Below are 27,971 nucleotides of genomic sequence, written 5' to 3'. Positions count from 1 at the left end.
TGCCACCGGTTAGCTTTCCACCACAGAAGCTACATCACTCAGTTTGGCAAGTAATTTGACTTCGTTCACTGTCCCTTTCCTCCCGGTTTGTTTTCTTTTCAGAGTACGTGTCCGACTGCGTTTGAACTGTTTTCGAAACGGCGCTGTCGTTAGCTGCTCTGTGCTCAACGTTAGCCAAGTGCTAACAACTCTGACAGCAACTTCGTTGCATGTGTTTAGCACTGTTGACATTTTCACTGGTAGTCGAACCACAGGAGTCTCTGACAGGTACGTTTGTCTCATATTTCAGCCCCGTAGCGAAGGTGTGATTCATTGACTTAATTGGGGATGTCCTCACGTGGGTTTTGTTAGCACTGTGCCTCGAACATATGCCAATACACGGTATTATATACTAGCACTTAAAGAAATGCTAATTCAGTGTTTGTTACATCCTTTCCATTTATTCTAAAATATTCTTCACCTCATTCACAGCCTGATTTGCGTCTGTTTATTGTAAACTCAGAGACAACAGGACATTGACTGAACTGTGGAACAGTACTGTGTTGCTGTGAGTTGTCATAACTGCACTCTGTTATTGACGACCGTTATCGACATAACGTCGGTCATGAAATTAAATGGGATAATGGTCTGCTGTGCTTAAAGAAACATGCATTTTTGTCCCTTAAATAAACAAACACATTTTTATCATTTTGATGGGTTACTGAATTGTAACAGAATGGCTGGTCCACATTCATTCCTGCTCTACACCCTGAACACCTGTCTTAGCTCTTAATTGATTAACCACAGAAAAGTTTCAGAAAGGCTTTTAAATTAATCCATTTCCATTAATTAATTTTTTGCACTACAAACTAGATTGTAAAAGCAATACATGTTAAATATTGTTTGCATTTATGAATGATTCATCATCAAAATCAGCAGGGTAAACTGCTGGAGATGGCTGTTTGCACCTCTCTCTCTCTCTCTGGCTGTCATTGATCTTGGCTTTACTTCCCTGGGAGTTTAAATCACCTCATGGTCCATATCCTCTAATGGATCTTGCCTTGTAACTTAACTTTGTTCTTGATATTTTTTGTATTTGCAAAACACTTAAACATAGGCATACATACACAACTAATGGGGCTAAGCCTCATAATGGGGATTCAGTGATTCAAACTGCCATAATCAGGCCCAGCAAGTTCAAGAGTAGCTTTACGCTGAACTGAAAGCAACTAAAAACATTTAAAGGTAATTACAAATATGTTTAATTGTGCATCAGATTCAGTACAGTGTTGATGTGTTAAGTCAAAATGTGCCCTTTAACATTGTAACAGTGATGTATGGGTTATTTCTTCTATATTCAGAAAAGACTGGAGATGTGGAATTATAATAGGCCAAATGATAAGCTAACTCTTAGAAAAGCTAATAGCGTACCTGGCATAAAGCAATTGAGAAGACCAGTTTCACTCTTTGGGTGGATGGGTCAAATCTTTCTAGGAAATCTGAACATGATGATAAAATCAAAATCAAAATTTTTTTCAGCTTTTCACCTTGAAATAATAGTGAGGTGTCATATGAGTGATGAAACTTTGTTTACATGCCGTTTCAAACCCCCCTTTTTTATACTGGCTGTTCAAATACATCTTCCTTATTAATTCCAGTGCAAAAGCTGGAGTAATATTATGGCATCCTCATACATATCCTCTCCAAACTACAGTACCCAACTTTCAAGCTGTCTGTTTGCCCCAATCTCGTAGCCATCCTCATCAGATATCATGGAGCTCCAGGCGGTTTTGATGGCAGCTGGAGGGGGGTCTCGTATGACTGACTTGACATACAACACCCCCAAGCCTATGCTGCCTGTTGGCAACAAGCCCCTTATGTGGTATCCTCTTAATCTGTTGGAGAGGGTGGGATTTGAAGGTAAGAGCTGATATTCTGATATATTGATAATGTTTTCATTGATGGTACCTCAATCTCTTTGCTGATATGTACAACATTGTCTTGATTGACATCTTTCTTAAAAATGACCTAGTGTTATTTCTAATTTGAAATGAACTGAATGTAAATTTCACAACTCTTTGTTTTCTTTGTTGACATAAGTTTTACTAATTCAATTGTTGTATGTAACATGTACACATCGGAGAATATTCTTCAGATTTCTTAGATGCTTAGTACAATTTTATTCCCCTCATGGCCTTGGTTCCTGCGCTGATACACATTGTCATCTCTAAGCCCTTATGTAAGCAGTTTTTTTCCTTTTCAGTTCAAATCAGTTTAATTAACCACACGTGGTATCCAGAAAATGAGGCAACTTAGCTGAAGTTCTACTTATATGTACTGTACTAAAACTTCTTTTCATATTAGTGACTTTAATTGATAGGTTTAGATGTTAAATTTATCATTCATGCAAATTCAAATCATCGAAACTCAAACTCAGAGAACAAGACATAGTAATATTTTTAATTCCACGAGTGCATGACGCATCCAATTTCCCCCAGCAAGGTTGACTTTCTCCTTTCAATGTGTAAAAACCTATAACATGTTTAGCTTTGCTGCTTTTTCTAGTCATACCTTTACCAGCTTGTCGGCACATCATCAGCCATTGTCAGGTGTGCATTTCCTGTCAAGATTTACAGTCCAGACGTTTGCACTGCAGAATACATTGGGCTCAGAAACTCTGGGCTTGTAAAGGGATTTGTTGTAGTGTAGTGTTCTTGCTAGTAAACAGCGCTGTTCGTTATAAAAGCCTGTAGGTCCGTGCTAGCTTAAATAAAACTGGCTTTCTATACATAATCATCCTGTGTGGCCAGTAGTTTACTGTGTGCAGCCAGCTAGCCAAAGCTCTGCAATTTGGTTTTACTAGGCTGACACAGCAAGAGTGAACAAATGCCCAGTATAAAACATTGTATGTAGACAATGATATTCAAAGTAGAAGGACTCTGCAGTGTTTTAGATTTACAGAGTGGTCTTGTAATATATCATGTTATCAGTATCTTTTATAAACAACTACAACCAGTGGTGTTTTTGCTGTTGAAATTCTCTGCACTTATTTAGGTGTTTAATGTTTCATACAGTGTCAGTCCTCAAATGAAGTAGGAAGTCCAGAAAGTCATCTCCTTTTCTTCTCCAACAACAGTTAATGTCAAGGATTCAACATCTACTGTATATGATGTACAAATATTTGTTTTTAACTCTGTTTCTAGAGGTGATAATAATTACCACCAAAGAAGTTCAAAAGATGATGAGCACAATGAAGATGGACGTGAAGATGAAACTGGATGTGGTTTGTATCCAGGAAGATGGAGACATGGGCACTGCAGATGCTCTGAGACACATTCAGCAGAAGATCAAGGTGTGTGTTTTTTAAACATTGATTTTAGTTATCAGTTTCTGTCTAATCTGTTTATTGCATCTCTACCTATTTGTCCAAGCACTTGGACTGTCATTGAATTCTGTTTGAAATGATTAACCAATCTGTACATGTATATAAGTCAAAGAGGATACATCAATGTGAAGATATTTGGATAAAAAAAAAAAAGAAAATAGCCAACACAAATGCAGAAGACTTGTTATTATTTGCAAGGGTGCTATCACCATGGCCATTTTAAGTCCCAGGAAATTAGGTTCACATTACTGGAACTGGTCTGTACCCTTTTCACCCATTTGTCTTCAACCTTTATGTTCTCTGTGGTGACTCAAAGCTACACTGTTGTGAATTAATGAGAATTTGCCAGTTCTTCATTTATCAGTATACAAGTTATGTTTACCCTTTATTACTTTAATGTGAGCAAGACAACAAGGATAAGTTGTTTTAGGCCACATGACACATGCCATATCCATCAATTGTCACTGTAATGCAAGCCAGTGTTTTGTAATTGAAGATAGATGCTTTCTGGTGTATGTATATTGTCTACCCCATACATGGAAAACTGAAGAAAAGTAGAATGTAAAAAAAAAATGACAAACACTGTGGGAGAGATTGAGGTTGGAGTTGTGTGTACTGCTGGGTGACCATTCATCCATGCCTTTCCCTCCCCTGGATGGCCAAGGCTGCTGAAGTGCCTCATTTCACCTTTTTAAAATACACACATGCACACACGTTTACACATGCTGACATGATATCCATGACCCTCAACCCCAATTTCCAGACCCCCTCTGTATCCTGCCTGCTGATCCCTCCGTCCTTTCCCTCATCCAGTTCTCTCTAAACAGATGAGGTCATGGTTAAGACTCAAACCTCCCTGTGCTGCCAGTTTACCCAGTGCACCATTTATTCTCATCCTGTAGTCATGCACATCTGTGCAACATTTGTATTTGGGTATATGTCGTCCCTCTGTATGTGCCATGGTTCTGACTGGCCTCCTGAGGCCATTAAAACATGTTTTTATGAGGCTCAGTGTAGTTAAGAAATGTTGATGTATTTCTCAAGGAATTGCTCTTGTTTATTGTTTGGCTATCACTGATTTTCAAATAGTTGGTGTAGTGTTAGAGAGCTGTTTTTAATACCATGTAATTACTGTGTCCCAAATGTTCGGGGCTTGTTGAATTACTAAAGATTTACCAATATAAGAGTCACACTTCTACATTTTTGACTCTTTGTAAAACAGAAATCACAAGCTCAGTCAAGTGTGAAGCTACAGAGAAGGAGGCGTTCTGGGAGCGATTCGCTTGATATTATTATTTATGTTCGGATTTTGTTTTTTGGAAACATAACTTGCAGTAAGCTTAATTATGTTGCACAAACTCTCACTTTAAGTAAAACAGTGACCAAACACAAGCACATTTTTTAAAAAACATAATTGAGTTAGATGGTAGTATTTTGTTCGTCAAACCTAGTTCACACTTTATTTTTTGGCATTGAAATTTAATTTATCCCCAGTGGGCACAGTTGAAACATGATCAAAATATGCTTCAAGATACCTTCTTTCATTCAGCGTTTACCACATCAAACGCACAGTACATGACTTAAGTGCACTGCCACTGCAGCTCAGTACATTCTTCACAGGAAAATCTCTTGGATTTGCTTTTGGAAAAGATTTATCAAAGGCTCAAAATGCCAAATTTGTTGTGACAAGCAAGTTTAATGTTTTATTTTTTCCTCTGTCATTTGAATAGGTGTGTACAGATTCATATTATTTTGTTCGCCCAAGAGTTCTTTAACAGATGCACGGTATAACCACACACGCACTTAAATAGGACTAGCTCCAGCATGCTCCCATTGAGAATAGTCAAGTTCCTAATCCTTTGAGCAGCCAGCTAGATTAGAGGCATTGAGTTACACACGCTCACACAGTGGAGGGTGATGAGTGAAGAACCGTAACCAGGGTCTGCCAAATCCCAGCAGAGAGATCACTCAAACTGTCAAAGCGACGCATGAGTACAGTATAGACACACACACACACACACACACAGTCAGTCACTCACCCACTCATCTCTTAACACAAACACTGTCCGATGAGGGGATTTGGTGTGTCCTATCAAACAAACTGCTTACAGGAACCGGTGTGTACTCCGGGTGAGCACAGTGGGTCATCCCTCTTGATTACTGAAAAGAGAGATTAGAAGCAGCATATTTTGTTTTGTTCACTCTTCAAACAGCGATGCAACACAAAAGTGGACGGATATTCCTGAGTATTGCTCAGGTCTTTCACAATAATCCAAACAAGTGAAAGGAGTACTTTACATGCTCTTTTTGCTTTGGTTACTTAAAGCCCCTTTGACTTGTTTCTTTTTCCTTCAGGCTTAATCACCTGGCAGAATGCGTCTATGCAGGCAAAAAGAGATGCACAGTAAATTAGAGTTACAGATTCAAAAGTGAACCTTTGCTCTGACAATGTTAGTCAGAGAAATAGGAGTGAGAGATTTGGCTGAGGATTTTTGTGAGGGGGACAAAGTAAACATACTGTAGTAATTAAAGGTTCTTTTTCCCCTTTTCTATTTTTTTAGCCATTTTTTTTCTGCTGAGCTTGTCCTCCTGTTTTCTTCTGTACAGTAATATTTTCTGTTAACCGCAGTTCATTTTGAAACTGGTCCTTAAAATTTTTGCACCCGTGGCATCCGGTCGTGACACCACCCATAAGAATCAGGACTCTATTTTGAAACCTTCAGAATTGTGACTTGCCTGACATCTTGTTGAATTTCTTATTTTCTTGGTTTTGCACTGAAAAACAGATTATGCCGTGAAAGTCTGTGGATTTATATGTAACAATCTGTAGTCATTTACAAATCAATCTAATCAAATTGTAAAATTTGTTCTTTTACAATGTATGGCACCTGATGAATTATTATCCGTATAAGTTCTAGCATATTTAAAAATCCATAATATGGACAAGTTCATAACTATTATTACTATTGTTGGAAGAGGCGTTATCACCATTACTACTATTAAACAACTGTTAATCACTGTTATTATATAACAATATTATTATAACTTATATTTTTGTTAAAAAGGAAAGAAAAGGAAGCCTAAAAAGAAGCACCATACAAGTTCCATTGTGTCCTTAAATTTCAGAAATGAACTTTAACTGTGTTTGTGTGTATATGTGTGTGTGTGAGTGAGTGAGCCTCTGTATCAGTGTGTGTGGTCCTGACCTGTCCAGAGATTCTGGCTGTTGAAAGGCCAAAGTGTCTCTGTCTCTCCAGCTGACTCCACTCTGCTGCCACCTGACTGAGTGCCTGTTTGTGGGTATTGTGCAGGCCTTGTGTGTGTCTTTGTGTGTGTGCACATGCTTGCAAGCTCTGTTTCTGAACGTGCAAGCTTGCCTCTGTGTGTGTGATAGGCGGAGAAGAGTGTTGAAAGGTCTCAGTGTCAGTCGATATCCCACAGACACCTCCAGCTTTGCTGTGGCAGCTTCCTGTTGCCAGGTCCAGACCAGGTTATGCTCGGAGTTAGCTCTCGGTCAACTGTTTGACCCTTGACCCCAGTGTTGCCACCATCTACTGTCACGCTCACCCACAGATCTCCTCTCAGCTGTTATAAACTGTTCACATTATTAACACACAATAATTTCAGGTTTGTTATCAAAATACTTCTATTTAGTTTGTGTTATACTCGGGCTTGCATGTCCCACTGTTCTAAAACAAAAATTTCACAATTTTACCACTTTTTGTGTGCTGCTTCTCAATATTTTTATTGCAAGCAAATATACAAGATATACAAGATGTAGCCTTCCTGTGGACTAGTCTGATTTCTGCATCCAAGCTGTAGTTTTAATGTTTCCATTGCTTTATTGATGACAGGCTGATTGGCTCTCTTTAGTCATCCCTACATTACACAGTCGTCTTTAATAGTGTCTCTTTTCTCTCTGATCTCCTGACAATAGTTGTAGATGATTCTTATTCCCGCTCAAAGGCTGTCCCTCTCCTCTCTCTCTCACTCATTATTTTCCTTCTCTCTGTGTCACACACGGAGTAAAGATGTCTTTGTCATTAAAGTGGCGCTTGCTAATGGTGGGATTAGTTGTTATGCTGACAGCCTTCATCACTGGACAGACAGATGGATGCTGCACAAAGACACAGTGGGCGCACCCACATGCACACACACATGCAGACATGTAACACCAGTGGAAGCCTGTTAAAGTGACTGATGCACTGTTGACTTTGTAGCCACATGGTTGTTCAATCTTAATAGGTTTACTTATTATAAAGCTGCACTACTGAAAATGGGTAATCTGAAAAAACAATATGCAAAATATAAATTAGGAGGGTGTTGAGCAAGAGTGTCTCTTGAGTTTTGCCACCAGAATTTGCATATTATATTGATATTGAATGTTTTAGATTACTCATGAAATCCAACCAACAAATCACAAAGTCTCAGTTGATCTTTTCATCCTCCTTCCTCAGACGGACATCCTGGTCATGAGCTGTGACCTTATAACCGATGTGGCACTTCATGAGGTGGTTGATCTCTTTAGAGCCCACAATGCAACACTGTCTATGCTGATGAGCAAAGCCCATGAATTTACAGAGACAGTCCCAGGACAGAAGGGCAAGAAAAAGACAGGTAACTGAGTATTTAATGAAAATAAAACTAGTTGTATTCTGTATGATGTAACTTTTATTTCATTATGTGTCAAAGCTGAAAGTAATTGTTGACATATGTAATGATAATATCTGTAATGTTTTCTTTTAGCTGAACAGAGAGACTTTGTTGGTGTTGATCCATCAGGGAAACGGCTGCTGTTCATGGCCAACGAGGCAGATCTGGAGGATGGGCTTTCAATTAGGAAGTCCATCATGAGGAAGTAAGTCAGTTGGCAAAGAGAAAGCTACTCAAATTTGTTAAATTATTAAAAGAAATGTGCATTATTGTTGTCACTCCCTGTGCATTCTACTACATGACTGCAGTCTGATATCATGCAGAGGTGAAACTAGCTCGCTGGCAGGAGAAAGTCCTAAGCCGCTTGTGCTGAAATCTATGTTCTTATGTTCAGCACCTATGGACTTAATTGCATGTCTGAAAGCAGTAATAGTCTGTGTGCGTGTGTGCATGTGTGTGTGGGATTGTTGCAGTGGGTGAGAGCTGCCCCCGCCTCTTGCACACAGACTCTGTGAGAAAGAGAATTCTCTTTTGGGAGTAGCAAAAATGCATCATCCTAATCATAAACTGAGTTGTGAGATAAAATATGCAGTAGTAAATAGGAAATATATTTTGGTACTCTGGGACTTATAATGTCTCAGCTTATTAATGTTATGGTTTTTAATAATTTAGCCCCAGGGCCTGTTAAATTCTGTTTGTTTCAAAACTCATCCCTGGTTCATTCTGTGTGTCTTTGAATGTGTGTGGTTTGATGATAACTGTGTTGTGTACATCTGTAGATTCTTAGCTTTGGGGGAGCAGATGTTTAGGTTTTTAATCAGAGTATGTGTGTTTGAAGACTGTGTGTTCTGTAGTGGATGTGTGGGATTTTTGTTACAGGAAGAGTACTCTAGGTAGCTTTTCGTTTGTAAGCCCCAAAATGCATGTGTGTGTGAGAGAGGGTGTTTTGGGAGCTCGTAAATACTTCATGGAGCCAAAGCCACTGTAAATTCTGGCCAATAAGAGGGGGACAGAGCAGCTGCTTGCATGCTTCCCTTGTGTGTGTGTGTGTGTGTGTTGTATTTATTTATATACTTTATAGATAGAGCAAGAAAGAACTGCTTTTAAAAACACACAAAGAAACACAACTTTGATGTGGACATAGATGGAAGAAAATTGTCCCATGTTATCACAGTGTTATGGAAGCACATGGTGCCCACAGCTAAACATTCCTAGCTGACATTAAAAGACATATAAGTTAATAATGACAATTGAATACATTAATGATGATTCATACACACGTCTATTACTAAATCACACAAAAAGATTAACAAGAAAAAAATCCTCCACCTCAGGTAAAACACAATAAATCCCAGACTTCTGGGTTTTTATAACCCACCAGTAGGTAGTTTTACAAGATAGGACTGTTTTGCACATCAGTACCATCCAGTCAAAGTGCACAACTCGGATACACAACAGGTTCCATCGTTTATTAATCCATCCACCACTTTATCCCCCACATGGGGGTCACAGGCTGCTGGTGGCAGTCCCAGCCGACATAGGGTGAAAGGCTTGCTTATCAGAACATGATCTCCTTTTTTATCTTTAGAAGTTTGTATTTCTTCTAGAGATTTCGTGGATACATTAAATCCTTGCAAGCATCCTAAATCATAGTCACAGCCCTTTATTTTTATTACTTCACCCTCTATTTTTGTTTTAACTTAGTCTGTAGCAAAGTCTCTTTTGCCACAGCTTCCACAGGCCTGGGGTGTGTTTGCTAAAAACATTGTGCACATACTATAATAGTGTCTGACCTGGGAATCTTTAAAACAGTGTGAAGAGGCTCCTGCAGAGCTTCTACTCATACATCACAGTACCACCTGTCTGTATCTTGTGGACGCAATCCCAGTGAAGTGGTTAACTGTGTATTGGGAAAAAAGAACAGAGTAGCGCACTAAAATGTTGACATATGTTTGTTTTAAATCATGATAAAGACAGCCAGGCAGGGCAACTGAGGATGCTTTAAATTGTTTATCGAAGCATGTCTTAACTGCAATGACCTTTTAAAATATTGGAGGTTTGGTTTGCATCTGTAAACAATGAAGGCACCACCCATTCACACACTTTGTGTGTTCCAAAAATTAAATGACTTCCATTGCAACCTACACCGGAAGGACAAGATAACATTTTTTGAAAGAGTTTCACTGCATAAATTATGACTGTGCTGAACTCCGTGTTCCTTTCCTGTTTTAATTCAACAAGGTCTGTCAAAGTCATGAAATAATTGTCTCCCTCAATCAATAATATTGGTTGCCTTCTGTTCATTTTATGCCATAATTATACTATAAGACAAGACACTATTATTTTGACTTAAAACATATAATGTCTATTTGCTGGGATGGACTTGGCAAATTGAACAGAGTGGTGGGTTCATAAATTGTATTTTACATGTGTGTTTTTACTGTTTTTGACAGTAAATTTAAAGCAAAAGCCCCTCCAGGTTGTTGGTCATTTGCCTTAAAATAAGCATGCTCCCACACAGCAGTCATGTGGTTTTGGGCTTTGCAACTAACTCGACCATGATGCTCATAGTAGTCTTATTCAACAGTCAAGCACCTCCAAAGATTTATCATATGTTTAACAGTTGGCAGTGCTAAAGCTCCACAACCATAGCCAGATGACATTCAAACGTTCAAAATATTAAGTTGTTATTTAGCATGTTTAACACACGCTTGTTGCATTTTAATTTGTATGGTGTACACATCCGTATGGCAATGATGTTACATGCTGAATGTGAGGGTTTTGTCACATGTAAAGATCTACCCAAATGCTATGACACCACTGTGTATTTCAGTCGAATAGCAGAGGTTAAAATATGCGAGTAAACTCAATAAAGAGTCTGTCAGACTAGATTTTATTTTGGAGGCAATAGTTGAATGTCCTGAATAAGCCGTAAGCCTTTCAGCCCTGTTGGCCCTATAGTGGAAACCTGACTAATGAGGGCAATAACAGTCATTCTGCTGCATCTGAGTCATCGTCCGCTGTGGGATTTTAGTTGTAACTAAATAAGACATTACGCTGTGTGTTTGTGTGCTTTTGAGAGTGTGAGAGTGTGAGAGATGTGAGTCTTCTCTCCCACTGAGGACTGTAGTGGTACTTAAGTAGTCAGTCATTAATCCAAGGGTTGAGTCATCCCTGCCTGCAGAGGCAGTAAATTCCTGCTCCCTTTGACACTGAGCGCTACAGCACTAGCAACAACCAGAAGTCACATGATGGTGCTGTTAGGAAAAGCAAGATGTTTACCCTTGTTTGCAAGATGTTTGGTGTGGGCTTTTGGGGAAATGTGTACTTTTATAAATTAGCATGTGGCCAGTGCTCAGTGTTTTGAATCAGAAGGGATGGCAACCATTAAAATGGTTCCACACAGCCAGTGTGAATGCATCCCTATTTTAAAAACAAAAAAGAAATTGATGTTAAGAGGAGAAAAAAATGAAGTTTGTAATGTAGTTAATGACTGTATGTATAAAAAACACAAGCCAGTGACTTGTGCAAATTTAATTGTGGCCCATTTCTGTTTGGTCAACCTATTGAACCTAGTGAGGCTCTGATTATATCGCAGCACAAACCTGGTGAGAGCAGGGCCAATGTAAAAATTTGAGAAAAACTTGCATGGAACACATTGCAAAGAGTAGAGCTCTTGTAGCCATGAGATCAACAGTAGGCACTTACTGACTGCTTCACTGCTCTCTGTCCACTGGGTTTATCCCAGCCTTATTCATTCATTTTGTGATGGTGAAATGTGTCTATTTCTACTAAAATATCAAGCATACATTTATTTTTACTGTATAATTATTTCGACTTGTTCTAGAAAATGAACTAAATTACTTCGGTTTTTGGACAATATTTCCATTGTATTTCCTTAAATGGTAATACATTAATTTATTTTGATTTCTAATTTCATCTACATATTACATAGCACCTATGTCAACAAATTGTAGCATGTACATGGGTTGGCCTTCATTGTGACCAACTGATTACTCGCATGCCTTTGACATGAAAGGGAACCTCACATCCTCTTTTTTCCCCTCATAGATTTCAGGGCCCCATTGTCCTACACTTGCTATCAGTTTTATTCACTCAATAATTTATTAGACACAGTATATTCACATACATACCTGGAGACAATACTGTTATTGCCAGCTCTTTCTCTTTTCTCTGTTCATGTTGAACACTGATGTCACTTGCTGGGTGTTCCCATAAATTCCACTTTAAGCTCACAATATACACACACAGGCACACACCTGGGAAATGTTGTATGAATAACTACATTTGACATCCACAGAATGTGTCCACGTGTGCACGCACATGTGTTTTAATGCTTTAAATAAAATGCCTTAACACAGATGAACACACATGCACATGGATTTATAGCTTTCAGCATCTGGTTGTGAAAAGTTTGTGACCAAGCAATCCTCCTTAGTCACTCTAGTTATACTGCACTACCTTGTAAAGAGAGGAAAATCGTTTTGTGAGTAATGGGAAGGTAAAGGAACAGCGAATAATAATATTATAATTTTTTTTTTAGGAAAACTCTGTTTCTTCAACTGCAGGTGTATCATCGTTAAGTTCAGTCAGTCCACTGCCAACAATATCGCGCACATCATGTACAATATCACATCTTGGAACTTTGCAGCTGTGTAGTTATTGCCAGTTTCTCTATGCATTACTTTTATCTTGTAAGATGAAGTTATACTGAATTTTATTGTGGAAATGTTCTAATCTTAGATGTAATTAAGCTGCATTTACTGAGGCAAAAATCATTGAAATGCACACAATTGAAATGAATGTGGTTTACAATTAGTCTTATGTAATAATCTTTCATATTTCATGGACCCAGTAAGTTTGCTAACTTACTATTGATTATGTTGTGATGGTGGCTCCAAATGGCTCCAAATAGAGATATAGATATCCTTGGTGATGCTCGACTATTGCAGTGCCAGTTCAATGTGTGTGCCTGCTGTTAGTTTTTCAATGTCTCTTGCATTTCTTATCCAAACTGCACACACCCTGATGCCTTAGTAAGTCACCTTCAGTAGTTTGAAGCCTGTCGAGTGATCATTTGGACACAAATGTGATTTTCATAGAGTATAGCGTAGAGTGTCTTTTACTTTGAAACTACAGTAAACCATCAACTTGGACGGTCAGCTTTCTGCACTCTTGATAAATCTCCATGTTTATTGGATATTAATGTTTGTTTTTTAGTAACCTGTTACTGTGGCTCAGTCATAGCTCACAAAATATATATAAAACATTTATTTATACCTCAATACTATGCATGCACATAATATACACTATATAAACATGGTGTTGGGTAAAACAAACTAATACATCCAAACTTGTGTCTATATGATATTTATTGTAGATTTTGCTTTCAAGGTGTAGATATTAAATGAACTTGCCCAGATCTGATCTTCACTGTGTACGTACAAAAAAAACCAAAAAAAAAACATTGAACTTGACTGCCTTTAATTTTCGTCAGTTACTTTATTGTGTGGTAATGAGACACAGACTTTTAGAATCATGTTTTTTTTTTTGCTTTTACAACGTTGAAATTGGAATCACAACATCATGCTTTGAAATACGAGAAGGTTCATGTGAGTTGTAGTAAATGGACTAAAACATAAAAAAACATTTTTTTTAGGAACAATGCCCTCTGCAGTTTTTATGATGTAATGATTGAAAGGGCAGAGGAAGACACGGATAGGTTGTCAGGGTGATGGTGAAGTTTTTTTTATTGAACCTCGGAGGATGCAATGGTTTCCTTTGGCTCTCGCTTCGTAAATGTCACATGTTCAGACTTATCTGCGTGTCCATGTGTGACAGCATGAATGGATGAGTGTGTGCATGTGGCCCTCCAATCGGCATAAACAGGGTGACAACTATGGGAGCTGACAGACGACAACAGACACTGTCTGGTTTTCATCACATGTTCTTGCAAGGAGGAGGTGAATTAATGATGAAGTTTAGTAAAGGCGAAGCAAACACAATACAGCAAATGTGGAAAAGAAGAGGAGCTGATTTCCCTTCAACTAAAAGCAATAGATGTATTATAGTGTATCCCTTTACCACAACATATACAGTATGTAGGTATATGTAGGACTACAAGGATTAATCAATTATTATTGAATGACTAAATTAATTCCAGCTGTATTGATAATACGTTTGAGTGCAAGTTCTGTGATTTTTCTGCTTCTTAAATGTGAATACTACATAGCTTTGGTTGTTTTGAGGATGTCATCACTGTTTGAGAAACACTGATCGATTTCATGGACCAAACAACAAATCATTTACTCAAGATAATAATTCTAATAGTCAATGAATTACTTAATTTTTGTGTTTTGATTGTTTTGCTAATTAAGAATTGAGTGCTAATGGTAAATCAGTAAAAGACTAACTTTAATATAACTTCACTCTGTGTCTGCTTCGGTCTTCTCTGCAGACATCCCAGGATGCACATCAAAACGGGCCTCGTGGACGCTCACCTCTACTGCCTGAAAAAAGCAGTGGTGGACTTTCTCGCAGAAAACAAGTGAGTACTTCACTCATTTCTGTCTGTCTCTAAAGATTATCCTTAAAGGTGCATCATGTAATACATCTAAAGCAACTGGCTGTAAAATCCTCCTAATATGTCACAGAGACTCAGGAATAATGTTCATATAACATACTGAACTCACCAACAACATTACAGCCGAAATATTTGTTTAAAAAAAAATCTTTTGCATACTGCAAATCATGTTTATGATTTGAAATCATGTTTTGGCATGTGACGCCACCTACCGCTGCCACCAATCGTTGCAGTCAGTAGAGTCTCAGCTGCCGAGAAACCACGGGTTGCCAGTTATGTCAGAAAACGAAACCTGAAAGACCTCGGTATTGTGAATTTGAATGTAGTAACCGTTTTTGGCCACATTCTTACATATGGCACCTTTAATTATTTTTAAATAATTAGAAAATGTGTCTTTGTCTGAGTTGTATTACCAGTTAATGTGTTATCAAATGGAAATTGCAAAAGTGCAATTGGCAAATCATAAACACTGCACTTTATTTATTCTTCTATTGTTCCATGTCAATTAAATATACACAATATACAGTATATTTATATATAATGCTTTTTTTAATGGTGTCATGTAATAATGTGTCATCACTTTATGAATCTGTCACAGTATATCTGGAAACAATTTCCATATAAACAGTATATAAAGTAAATAATAATAATATTTCCCCCGAATCATTCAGCTTTTACATACAGTTGACAGGAACAAATTTTCTGCTTAATCTGTGTGAAGTGTTAAATGTGCTTGCTTGGTGTGTTAAGCTTTGAAAGGTCCTGTTAGCAGGATATTCTTGTGAGGTGTTAATTTGTTTTACTATGTGCCACTGAGGCAGGCTGTTAGGCCTTTAGCCTCAGAAGTGAAGCAGTGACGAGTAGAGCCCTCTGTACCTGCGCTGACTCCCGTGCTCCTGGTTGGAGTAAGGAAAAACAAATTAAATGACCTGTGATATAAGCATATATTCTATGAACTGGGATTAGCGATTATATAGATTTTTTAGGGATAAATTTAATGATACAGTCACCACACTCTCGCACACTCATGTTTCTGCACATTTCTGAAATGTCAGTGGAAAATAGACCTTATTTTACAAGCAGAGCCTTTCCTTTATAAAACTAAAATGTAGAGTAAAAATGTCAAGGCAGTATGTCCCCTGGAATATATAAAAATGAACTTCTGAACTTGATTGGGCTGTCATTATTAACACAACTTCATCATTTCATATCAACTGTGGTCAGTGTTGTGTGTTATAAAACCAAAGTATCGTATTCACCAACGATACAAAGATGTTACTGCAAAATTACTTTGTATTGAAATACCACTTGCTTGATTTCTTGTTGTAAGATTACAACACCAAAGCAACCACTGATAAGAAGCTCATTCATAGGCACTATCTCAGAAAAGGCATTTCAGTCAGTGTCTGAAATATTGGTAGCAAATTAATGCTGCTGGTTATAACTGGTGGTGGCTAATCAACTGGACATAGTTGTTGTCGATAAGCAGCAGAAGAGGGCAGTAGTGATAGACGTGGCAATCCCAAGCGATCGCAACGTCAAGAAGATGAAGCATGAGAAGCTTGAGAAATGCCAAGGGCTGAGAGGAGCAAGAGAAGTTGTGGGGAGTAAAGGCACCTGTGGTCCCCAGTGGTGATAGGAGCACAATGAGCTGTAATCCCCAGACTTGGAGAGTGGTTCCAACAGATTCCAGGAACAACATCTGAGATGTCCAGAAGAGCTGAGCTTGGAGGAGACACTATACTGCCCAAGTGGGCAAGTGGGGAATGTTTATATCTACTGTATATCAAACATTATGACAACAGGACTTGATGCAGATGCACTCCAGACAAAATTGAAATGTTGAGAACACAAAGGTGCCAACATTTCCAAATCAAGGCTGTTATCTGTCCTTGCTGTTATGAATATTAAGTCGAAATTTGGAACAGTTGTGTGCCAATGTGTAATTGTGGAAATCTGTTGTTACCAGTAGTTATATTATGCTCTTTTTAAATCGAATGTGTCCTCACTAAAGGAGTTGCAATTTCCTCATAGATAAACCTAAACCAAATCTGACACGGATCCCACAACTCACTCACAACTATATCTCCGCACCATTTTTTGGTAAAGATGGGAGGTTCCACTTCCATTTCCATAGATATAAATCTTACATCATTACATCACTACTACACCCTCTTCAACCATATATCATCTTCCCTTGTTAGATGACTCATTTCTGTCTCTAGCTCTTTTTATTTTGGACTTTCTTTCACAGCTCCTCTGTCCTGCTTGCTTTCTCCTCCATTCTCTTTATCCGTCTCTCCTGCTCAAGGAGAGAAATGGACAGAGTAACTGTTGTTTTTCTCCTGTCATTCAGATGGAAATTCTAATCTCCCTTTAAAAGAAAGTAAGTGAGGGCAAGTTGGAGGGGGCACAGCACAGAGCGCAGAGCAAAGATGAGGAGAGATTGGCCAAATTACCTTCAGATTTACATAGACTTAAATGTATGTTTCGTCCACTACATTTGGTTCAAATGTGGTGGTAATATGCATATTTCTGACAGTAACAATAATGTTTTTTGTACTAAACAATAATTCTGGTATATTGCTTGCTGTTACTGCAAGTTCTTTAGGATGTATTAATTGTACAAATCACATGCAATTCTATTTGATCTTAAATGGTGCTATTTGTAAATGTCTACTTTGCCAACACAGTAGTGCACTGTTTGTCACATGATGCTCAAATGTGACCTATAGAAAAAAAAAGGAGTATTTATTTGTTTTAATTTTTTGGGCACAACCTTGTTCTTTTCCCCAAAGCAGCCAAGTGCTCTTTTATGCGTTTTAGTTTTTAGTTAATACAGAATACTTTGTGTGCAGACGTTCAGTTGATTATTAACTAATTTTCTCTTCCATTATCTCAATACAGGGTGGTTTTAGGAATGTACAATTTATGGGGGTGTTGGTTATGGCCCAAGGAAGATATTGGGAGATTTGTTAGTGATCAAGATAGGAAATTGAGAGACCATGGCAGAGATTTGTGCTCCATGAGTGCTTACTGTACTGATAATCAAGAAGTTTACCATTATCTAAAGAAAGCTCATTAAATCAGGATGTCTTCCCCCCGTTACTGATATCGAGTTTGCTTTGTTTTTCTGGCATGTTTTCTCTTGTTACATCTATTCTTTGTTTTGTATTTTAGATCCTTCACATCAATCCGTGGTGAGTTGGTACCATATTTGGTACGCAAGCAATTTTCCAAAACAACCAACAGTCACAGAGCCAAAGAGGATGCAGAGGATCAGAACCAGAAAAGGACCGACTGCCCTGCAAACCACGGTCAGTTTTCTTTTCAGACAATACTCATAACAATATCAGAAAATAAACCACATCACTTTAACATTTTTGTAAAATAGCCTTGGATCATATTCAGTAGCATCAGTATGGAGAACACCTATGTTTGTCAACATTTACATATATCATTGTTTTTATTTCTACCTGCTTCTTCTTCTGTGTCACTTTGTTCTTTAGAAATCCTCCTCTCGTCACGGGACGAGCCTCTACTCCAGCTGGCCCAGGAGCGCTCTTGTTGGAACGACCATCACGGTGACATGAGCGAGGCTTACCATGGAGGAAAGCTGCGATGTTATGTGCACATTATGGAACAGGGCCTGTGCTACCGTGTCAACACTCTCGCTGCTTACATAGAAGCAAACAGACTGGTGAGTAATCACCACCAAACTCTCATTGTCAAATGTGCATTTTCTATACATGCTACAAACATTATGTATACTGTATAAATAATTTGAGTGCAAAGTATCTCTCCTGTATAATTGTATTGCTCTCTTTTGAAGTAATATTATTAATTAATATTAATATTACATATATACAGTTCGTATCTCTAAAAGTTGTGTTGTGATGCAATGCTTCATCACATTTTAAATCTATCACACAGTGAGTATTGGACTGAGCATTGACTCAAAAAAACAGTTGCGCAAATCTAATGGCAATAGCCATAATGTCATAAAAATAAGATATTTTCCTAAGTAGTTCAGCCTGACTTTCAAGTCCATATTATGTTCAGATAAGGGACTTTAATTGAATTTTGTGTGCCTTCTCTTTTGGGCTTTTAACTCCATGCCATCTCCCTAATAGGCCCCAAAGATGTTTGAGGAGCCAGCAGTCCATCCAAGTGCTGTCATTTCTGAGAGATGTCAGGTAAGAATGATGTTCAATTGTTCAATCTTAGCTGTAATTAAAGTTAAGTATCTCACATTTTCATCTTCAGTCCGTTTATCTATTTAGCTTCGCTCGCTATTGTGTCTTTCAAATTTACAAATGATGAGGTTTCTGTATGTTTGCTCTGCCCTCAGGTGGGATCAGACAGTATCATTGGTTCTCAGTGCCAGGTAGCGGATAAGACTTCCATCAAGAGGTCCACCATTGGCAACTCGGCCACTATAAAAGAGAAGGTCAAAGTGGCCAACTCTATCATCATGCACTGGGTTACCATCGAGGAGGGGTGAGAACACACGCATCTCTAAAAACATGCACATGCACACACTCGTTGGTGACATGTTCTTTGAAGTGCCTGTGCCAACACTTTAATTTAGCCTCAATAAGTATTTCAGCCTTGAGGCATGTTCATGAATTAAAGTTTGAATCCTCCCGTTTGCTTTTATCTCATCAGGCGGTGTTCAGTCAGTACATGCACACTGCGGTGATTAGGAAGCAAAGGTTTCACAGTTAAATAAATCATCTGTCATTGCCAGGAAAAACTTGTAATGAACATCCATTAATCTCCGTTCATAGAGGTTAATAAACATCTTTAATCTTCAATGAAATGAAAAGCTACTACTATTATTATTGCTGCTGCTACAGGGATGGGTACCGAAACCCGGTACTAAATGGACCCCGGGGATATATTTTGAAGTACTAAGTAGTAATATCAATAAGTGCTGATGTTGATGGTGCTGCTAATGGTATTTTTTGGGAAGAAAAATGATGCCGATTGTCTATGATGGATTTTCACCATTCCCAATCGTGAGGAGAGGTCTGTATGCATCTCTGTCCCAGCCTGCTGCCTGTCTGGGCAGGGGGCGGGGCTAGCTCCTGCTGCCTGTCTTGGCAGCGAGAGCCACACAGACATAGACCTGCTCCAACTGAAGTCACTATGGAAAGGGCTAAACGTTACAAAGTCTGGTTATATTTCACCAGCAGTGATGCGAATAATAGTCGTTGCCCCAAGTGCAGTTAGAGTTTTGCTTGTAAACAAGCAATCTCGTCAAGCACATCACTCAAGTCCACACGTTCAGACTGAAAAATCCACAGTGTTTGACAGCTTAGCTTAAAGCACGTCTCCTGTGACCCCCTCCACCTCAGGTATGTTATGCCAAGAGGAACCCATGATGAGTCACTGAAATTATGCAACCATGAGTTAATAGTTACTGTTTGTCAGATAAAAGATGAGTACGATTACACTGTCTGAAATTGTTCCAACTCGTATTATGAAGTATGTCATTACTGAATTTATTGGTTGAGGCTGAGCATAGACCTCCTTTAAATATATACTTATCTTAACTTAATTAGAAAAACAAATTAATTACCACTTTTTTTCCACTCTTTTTTTGATATAAATATTGTATTCAGTTTGGTTTTTCTTTCTTTAATCATTAGTCACTCTCAGTTGTTAGCTTATTAACCCCCCCCCCAATTACAAATACATTCACTGCATATCCATCCATTCAGTGTTTGGTGTACAAATGAGTGTGTGTGTTTGTGTGTGTGTGTGTGTGTGTGTGTGTGTGTGTGTGTGTGTGTGTGTGTGTGTGTGTGTGTGTGTGTGTGTGTGTGTGTGTGTGTGTGTGTGTGTGTGTGTGTGTGTGTGTGTGTGTGTGTGTGTGTGTGTGTGTGTGTGTGTGTGTGTGTGTGTGTGTGTGTGTGTGTGTGTGTGTGTGTGTGTGTGTGTGTGTGTGTGTGTGTGTGTGTGTGTGTGTGTGTGTGTGTGTGTGTGTGTGTGTGTGTGTGTGTGTGTGTGTGTGTGTGTGTGTGTGTGTGTGTGTGTGTGTCTAAGACAGATGCTTGCGCATGTGTGTCAGATGAAGGGAGGTGCAACAGGTTTTGTTTTCTGAGCTCTGTGGGGTCAAACAGGGATTGCTGAGTGAACAATGCATCTTTTGGTGTGCAACCAGCCAGAGACCAGCTCCAAACAAACACACTGATTATGGAATTGTGGAATATCATGTGGGATTGGCAGCTGTTTATGTCTCGTACATGTATTTATTAATAAACATAACCCAATTTATGAACTTAAAAAAGGTACCTGTCTTAAATGTGGCAGCATATTTGCCTTCTCTAAACCTCAGGAGTAGAAGATTTTCTTGAGCTGAAATGTCACCTCGTTAAACCAGGTTTCAACAACTATGAAGAAAGTCAGCCTGAATAGTGATGGATCCTGGTTCGTGCCATTACTGCACATCAGGATTGGTTTTAACTGTAGCCAATAACTGCATTGTTGCTATAAAAGAGGACTTGTGCAAACTGTAAAATTAGCATGTAGATTGGCCTGTCTCTTAGCCAGGAGCTGTGGTGGAAAGAAACTTTAATTCACTCATTCACTAGCTCCTTGTCCTTTATCTCAATTTCTTACTCCTCCCTCTCTTTTCTCTCCATCAAGGCCTCAACGCCATCTCTGTCCTCTCTCTTTCTCTGTCTCTCCATCTCTTCTTAAGCCTTTGAGGGACCCCAGCCAGCCAACATGGGGACCCTCATCATGCCCATGTAGGTGCACGCACAAAGGCATGAAAGACAGGAGAAGGGAAGAAAGAAAGAAGCGAGGGGAAAGCAAGCTAGCACCGCAATAAAGAAATTGCAAGTCTTTCTTTACTTTCTTTGAGGACATAAGAAGGAAGGAGAAAGAAGGGAAAGAAAAAGCCAGTATGAGGGGATTAGCAGACCTCAGCCATGTCGCAGAAACCCCTAGCATTTCTCATTTCTTTGTTTGGAGCTGACCAGAGCTTGTTGACAAAGCGCTGCGTGTTTGGTAAGGGGGATAGTAAGGGTCAAATTTACAGGGGGGTTGGCACTGAAGGTGGGGGTTGACATGTAAGTGTGTGTGTGTGTGTGTAGGAGAGGGAAAAAGGATGGGGGGTCATGGCAAGGAGGAGCCCTGGTGTTAGTAATTAGCGGTGTTTCAGTTCTGAAGCTTCTTTGGTGGTCTCTCTCTCTCTCTCTCTCTCTCTCTCTCTCTCTCTCTCTCTCTCTCTCCTCGCTCTCTCTCTCTCTCTCTCTCTCTCTCTCTCTCTCTCTCTCTCTCACTCACTCTCTAATGTTACAAAACTCTGAATCTTGTAATCTCCCATCACCATCTACCACCACCACCTCCTCCTGGACACACACGCACAGAGAGAGAAACACACACACACACACACACACACACACACACACACACACACACACACACACACACACACACACACACCACACACACACGCACACACACACACACACTCCTTTCTCAGTCTCCCTTTAGGCCTAACCACCTGAACAGATTGGGCCAATACAAACCTGTCTGTGTGTGCGCTGCAGAGGGCCAAGTGTGTGTGCGTCACAACCTGGGCAAGATCAACATGTGTTCTCCGCTGGGCTCTCCGTGCTACTGAAACACACACACACACACATTCTCAAACCCACACATACACACCCTCCACGATTAGTCAACGGAGGACACACAAGACTGTCTGTGTGTCCTCTCCAAGAATTTTATGGTGATGGTTTGGCTGAATGTGAACCTGCTGCATGGTGGGTTGGCACTGCCCGTTCAGGTGGGACTGTAGCACAGGACCAACAATGTCTTAATTACACAAACATTGCCCCCACATAGCATGACCTGTTGTTGCTCTATACGATACTGGAAAACATGTACATCATCGTCAACACGGTCATTCGGTGGGGTATGTTTGACTCTTGGAAGCAGGTGGGAGGGTTAGGAGCTTGATGAGGAAACTGGCTGAATGTCTCTTCTGTCAGTTTGACCTCCTTCATGAAGCTCACTACACAACTGTGGAGGGTGGAAGGTCAGCAGCCAACAGTGGAAGGCTGTGGTTGTTCTGGGCAGCTCCCAGTATGAATGTGCTTAGCTGTGTGTATGTACCGTTCTACGTGTGTGAGAACAGAATGTGAACCATGTACGAATATCCAGTGTGGCCTGCAAAATGTTTCCCAGCAAAATATTCATCTTTAATCACTCAAAATGTTCACTTGGTTACAGAAATTAAACACTGGCTCCCCTCCTAGGGAACTAACTCAAGGTTTTTACTTCCCCATATTAATTCTTGGGAATGCACAGGAGGTCTGAACACCCTGTTGGCAAACACAGCTTTTAGATACAGATGAAACGATGATGATATGATGATGAGATTATCTTATTTGTGTGTGTCATGTTTCAGGTGTAATATCCAGGGCAGCGTGATCTGCAGTAACGCAGTCATCGGCCGAGGAGCAGACCTCAAGTACTGCCTGGTGGGAAACGGTCAGCGGATCGAACCGGAGGGTGAGGCCAACACGAATGCACACACAAACACACCCATGGTGATTTTACTATTTGGGACAAGTCATCTCACTGACTTCATGCTCTTGATATAGTGTGGTATTTCATGCTCCCACAGCATAAATGTGGGTGGATTTTAGGTTCACTATTTTGCCTTTCTAACATGGATTGAAAACTTTGTTCCAATGACGCAAATGGGTAAAAACAAAGAGGCTGAAAAAAAATAGAGCTATCGTCATTGCACCACCACTGTACCATTAAATCCTGTTAGAGTTTGTAATGTCCAGGTTTATTGTTGCTGTATATTCTGTCTGACTGAGAAAAGGCGCTTATGTATGTGTGTGGTATCAGACAGTGCCAACTAGGATCATTTCTTAATTCTGAAGTCTGTGTGATAGATTTGTTAGTTTTTTTTTTTCCTTAATCCTGTTGTCCCAAAAGCTAGCTCTCTCTGTGTGTGTGTACGTATGTGTGTGTGTGTGTACGTGTGTGTGTGTGTGTGTGTGTGTGTGTGTACGTGTGTGTGTGTGTGTGTGTGTGTGTGTGTGTGTGTGTGTGTGTGTGTGTGTGTGTGTGTGTGTGTGTGTGTGTGTGTGTGTGTGTGTGTGTGTGTGTGTGTGTGTGTGTGTGTGTGTGTGTGTGTGTGTGTGTGTGTGTGTGTGTGTGTGTGTGTGTGTGTGTGTGTGTGTGTGTGTGTGTGTGTGTGTGTGTGTCACATTGATGGAGAGGTTAGAGAGCAGGGCCAGAGCAGGACCACCCGGAATTCAACAGCAGCAGCTTCCAGCCACGTCCATGCTCACACACACATAGAGAAAGAGAGGGCGAGCTTGGCTTACACACTGAGTGGCCTAATTGTGTGAAAAAACTGTGCTCTAATACCTTTTTTTTTTTTTTTTTTTTATCAAAATGTGATGTTGGGGTAATTTTAACGGCAGTTATATATAAAGAATATATACTGCAGTTTGTCCACTGCCAATGAAACCCTTAATAAGCATGATGAAGAGAGAGCTGGATCTGTTTTTTCCGGCAGGATCTTTCCTGTAGACATCACTTTATGTTTTTAAATCATAGTGGTTTTGCTTATACACTGAAAAGACAAAATAATTTCAGTAGAGCAGTAGTTGAGTTTATCTGTTGGACTCTGTTTCAGTTCATATTATTTCAGATATTATTTTAAACGCTTTACAACAGCACCTTCTTATTTTATGTGGGCAAAAAGACATAAGGAAATCCAAACCATTTTACACTGGAAACATTAAAACAAATGTGATTTTCTTTTCTCATTATTCTATTCAATATTTGCTTTTATAGAACTTGTGTTTCTACACAATGCACAACGCATTCACATCATTTTAAACTGTCTTTGTCAACAACAAGTACTCAAGTTATTTTGTGGTGATGATCTGATCACTTAATTAACATAATTCACTGCACTAACTATAAACCTATAAACCTGCCCTTTTTATGTTAAGAAAAAAATAATTTGGTTTACATGACATTAGGAAAAAAAAATTATATTTGTGTTAGTCTGACTAAAAGTGGACTTTTAAATTCCATTTTACATAGTCCAACTGAAATTGTACTACATCTAATTTCTACATCAACGTCTGACATACACACCCTGATACTGCATTTGGGAGTGTAGCTATTTTCGCATGTACCAGACCAGTGTTCTTTCAGCCTAAACAATTGGATATTTTAAAGTTAATGGATGATGGGAAGACATGCTGAACCAAAAACCATTGAATACGATCAAGCTGAAAGGGCTTTGCCTCCTAGTGGAGCAGAGGAAGACACATTCAATACATTGATTCCCTACTAGTGCTTGTACACTGGGACAAGGACAGTAGTCCAACTTAACGACGTCGGTTGACTTACCCGTGCATGGTAACGCATTGAATGTCTTTTGCCACCAGTCTCAATTGTTGACCATAGTCTCAGGCTGCTAAAAACATTACACACCCACTCAACTGCTGAAGCTCTTAGTGGTGAAGGACCACCCTGGCAGCAGCTAGTCTCTCACACACACACACACTGGTAAAATACACACATGTAGGTCTATATCAGGTGTTTATATTCAACAGATACATACCTTCACCCCCCGGCTGCTTTGACAAATGCACGCACACATGCATGTATTTATACATTATATACATGGACAAACACACATTTCGCTGTCAGCCTCCTTGTAAAACTCTTCCCTGATGTTAGGATGCATGCTGACTCCAATTAAAGGATTTGCTTTAAATTTGTAACTAAATTTGGTCCGAAAAAGCACTTCCAAATCAAGTTATAATCTTGTTTATAAACATATGGCTATTTTCTGTTCTTGATTTGTAAACACATATGGTCTTAACTTACTGACCATTGAAAGCACAAGGTCTGAGACAAAACCCAGAAATGCAGTGTAGGTATATTTATTCTATATAGTGATAACACGCACACACAAGCCTAACCCTAACTCAAGTTGAATGTATAGAGAAAAGGGGAAACCAATTGCCAAACTTAGTAAATGAATAAATTCTCTCCCAAAAAAACCCCACCTCCTCTTTTTACATTATTTTTTTACTTAGTCCTTTAAAATAAATGGTCACCCAGAAGGGAATCGGGTCGTTATTATAATTTAAAATTGGTTCATGCAGTTTCCAACTATTTACTATCGCACATTTCAGTGTGGTTAACAATCAACTACTCATTAAACTACCCATTAAAACGTGAAATAGCTTCACTTAGTGTGAAACAAATCATACACCTTTAACTGACACAAACCTCTCTGTGTGTCTTATTTTAAAATACACTGTGTATGACCCAGCTGAAGAAAAGAAATACTAATAGTTATGGACTGTGAGATAGCCTCCTGACAATAACTTAGAACAATATAAAAGTATAGTTACCCATGATTTGCATTTTGTTTTCCATAATTAAAAGGTGTGTAACTTACTTTACACAGTGCAGTCATATGTCGTGACAAACACTCTTTGAGTTACTGACAAATCAAAGCGCCCAAATTAAGTAACTTTTGTCCCTTTCTCCCCAGTCACTCCCTCTGCTTCCCATGCACTGTTTGTCCTCCCCTAAACACATGCCCACACACACACACATGGCACAGCAGGATAAACCAAGTCTGAGCAACAGATTCCTTCACACTAAAACCTGCCTGTGTGGATGGAACATTACTCTCCTTCCACCGTTTGCTTTGGATCAGCACTGGTGCTCGGGGATGGAAGGATGGTAGGGAGGAGAGGCTGCTCTCCTCATGCTGAACCGAGTTGGGTTTTAAAGGAAAGATAGTGAGAAAACGCTGGCAGACTCCGTTCCAGGCATCATCTATTTCTTTTAGTGAGGTTCAGGTAGCGGTCAGCGTGACCTAAGTCTTACCACACAGACGATTCTGGGAGTGAACTCAAATAAATGAAAGCACCATACAGAGGAGATGCATGTGTTAGCCCATTAACTACAAATTGGGCATCCTTTATTTTCCATTTTTGTCAGTGTGATGTCACACTTAACACAAATAACGTGATGAGTAATCCAATGGTAATCATATGTGTACAGTAAAAAGTTGCAAGCACTTAATACAGTCATAGTATGTGTGTTGTATTGCTAACAGACAATATGTTATAACAGTTTATAAATAGTTACATGAATATCATTGTCTTAACGCATTAGTAACAATTAACAATATCATGGGATTCCTTTTTTTTTTTTTACTTTTTAAAAGTATACTTGCAAGTTCAGACAGTGTGTGAGACTCTTCTTGCTACTGGTACTTTTCCTCTTTATGTGTCTTAAGAGGTTTTTTCTTGTTAAAAACATCGCACTTTTAAGCTAGGGACAGATTCTTTTGCCCAATTTTACCCACTATTCACAGTTGGGCAGAGTCTGCACCAGTCAGCACTAGTTGGGCACAGTCGGCATGGCACAGAAATCTGTTAGTGGGTGAGGGATAAAGACCTGACGCAACTTCAGTCGCAGTCGATCAATTCTTTGAGCTGACTGGATGTAGTTAGGTAGTGTGCACCGATTACAGTCGGCGAAGTGTGAGAAATTGATCGCGGGGGCAACAGTATCAGAAAACCGGAAGTCCGTGAAAAGTTCTATTCTTGGCTCCACAGTGCAGCACAGAGTCCTACACAAACTTCCAGCCTCAGAGGATTTATCTGTCCAGTGGATACATGTTATATATGACGGCAATGTGCCTGCTAGAGCCTGCAATTGATCACTTTTCCGAATGCTAGCTGCTGTTAGCTCCCAGTAGCCTCTGTGGCTGATGTCATTTCCTGTCCCTTAAGTTTCGTTTTACTTTTTTCAAGGTGGACCTTTAAAGTAGACCTAAAGATATACTACTAAACTGAGCGTTCTGAACAGGGCTGTTTAGGCAGGGTGATGGAAATGCTGTGGTGCTTCATTCTTATGGTATTTTGACCAAAGCATGTTAATTAGGACACCAGGGGACTAGGTTAACTTGGAGAAATAGGGTATAATATGACCCCTTTAACTGAAAACACAATTATGACCACATTTCATGTTAGCAGTAAAATCTGCCTTTAATATAAACAGTTGTTTCTAAATCTCTCTTTCCCAGCTGAGAGGACTAATGAGGTCATCGTTGGAATGGACCAGCTGATGGAGATCTAGTCCCATGGATAAGGAGTGGCAACGTCTCATTGTCCAACCACAGAGCAGCAAAACACTGAGGGCCGTCTAATTCATCTGTTGATGACCGTTCAGAAGCCCGGATGCTGCCTGACTGTTTCACACTCTCCTCTTGGCTTTTTTGTACATTGTGTTCAAATAAAGACCGTTCTGCTTTCAACCATTATT

General features: G+C 39.4%; 1 protein-coding gene across 2 annotated transcripts; it reads left to right on the top strand.

Annotated features, from left to right (window-relative positions):
* The first annotated feature begins 2 nt into the window (after window positions 1-2).
* Window positions 3-27,958, top strand: eif2b3 (eukaryotic translation initiation factor 2B, subunit 3 gamma). 2 transcript variants are annotated; one of them, XM_083889863.1, is made up of 12 exons: window positions 3-267; window positions 1,734-1,899; window positions 3,183-3,331; window positions 7,822-7,981; window positions 8,111-8,222; window positions 14,496-14,585; window positions 17,802-17,938; window positions 18,131-18,321; window positions 18,755-18,817; window positions 18,973-19,121; window positions 23,047-23,150; window positions 27,733-27,958. In XM_083889863.1, the coding sequence occupies exons 2-12, from the start codon at window positions 1,752-1,754 to the stop codon at window positions 27,783-27,785; spliced, it is 1,356 nt and encodes a 451-aa protein (XP_083745989.1). In that variant the 5' UTR covers window positions 3-267; window positions 1,734-1,751; the 3' UTR covers window positions 27,786-27,958. The 2 variants fall into 2 exon arrangements, with proteins under 2 accessions (XP_083745989.1, XP_083745988.1); XM_083889862.1 differs by having other exon boundaries at window positions 3-275.
* The last annotated feature ends 13 nt before the right edge of the window (window positions 27,959-27,971 follow it).

The sequence above is a fragment of the Microchirus variegatus genome (genome assembly GCF_963457635.1).
Source record: "Microchirus variegatus genome assembly, chromosome: 5".
Classification (NCBI taxonomy): Eukaryota; Metazoa; Chordata; class Actinopteri; order Pleuronectiformes; family Soleidae; genus Microchirus; species Microchirus variegatus.
The sequence above is the reverse complement of the archived record's forward strand: the minus strand, read 5'-3'. Positions and strand labels throughout refer to the sequence as shown.

What these genes read in the sequence shown, in the direction of transcription:
- eif2b3 (XM_083889862.1), top strand. Translation starts at nt 210, where the DNA reads ATGTGTTTAGCACTGTTGACATTTTCACTGGTAGTCGAACCACAGGAG. An exon ending in TCATTTCTGAGAGATGTCAG is followed by an intron (nt 18,818 to 18,972) that starts GTAAGAATGATG and finishes CTCTGCCCTCAG; the next exon opens with GTGGGATCAGACAGTATCAT. An exon ending in TGGGTTACCATCGAGGAGGG is followed by an intron (nt 19,122 to 23,046) that starts GTGAGAACACAC and finishes GTCATGTTTCAG; the next exon opens with GTGTAATATCCAGGGCAGCG.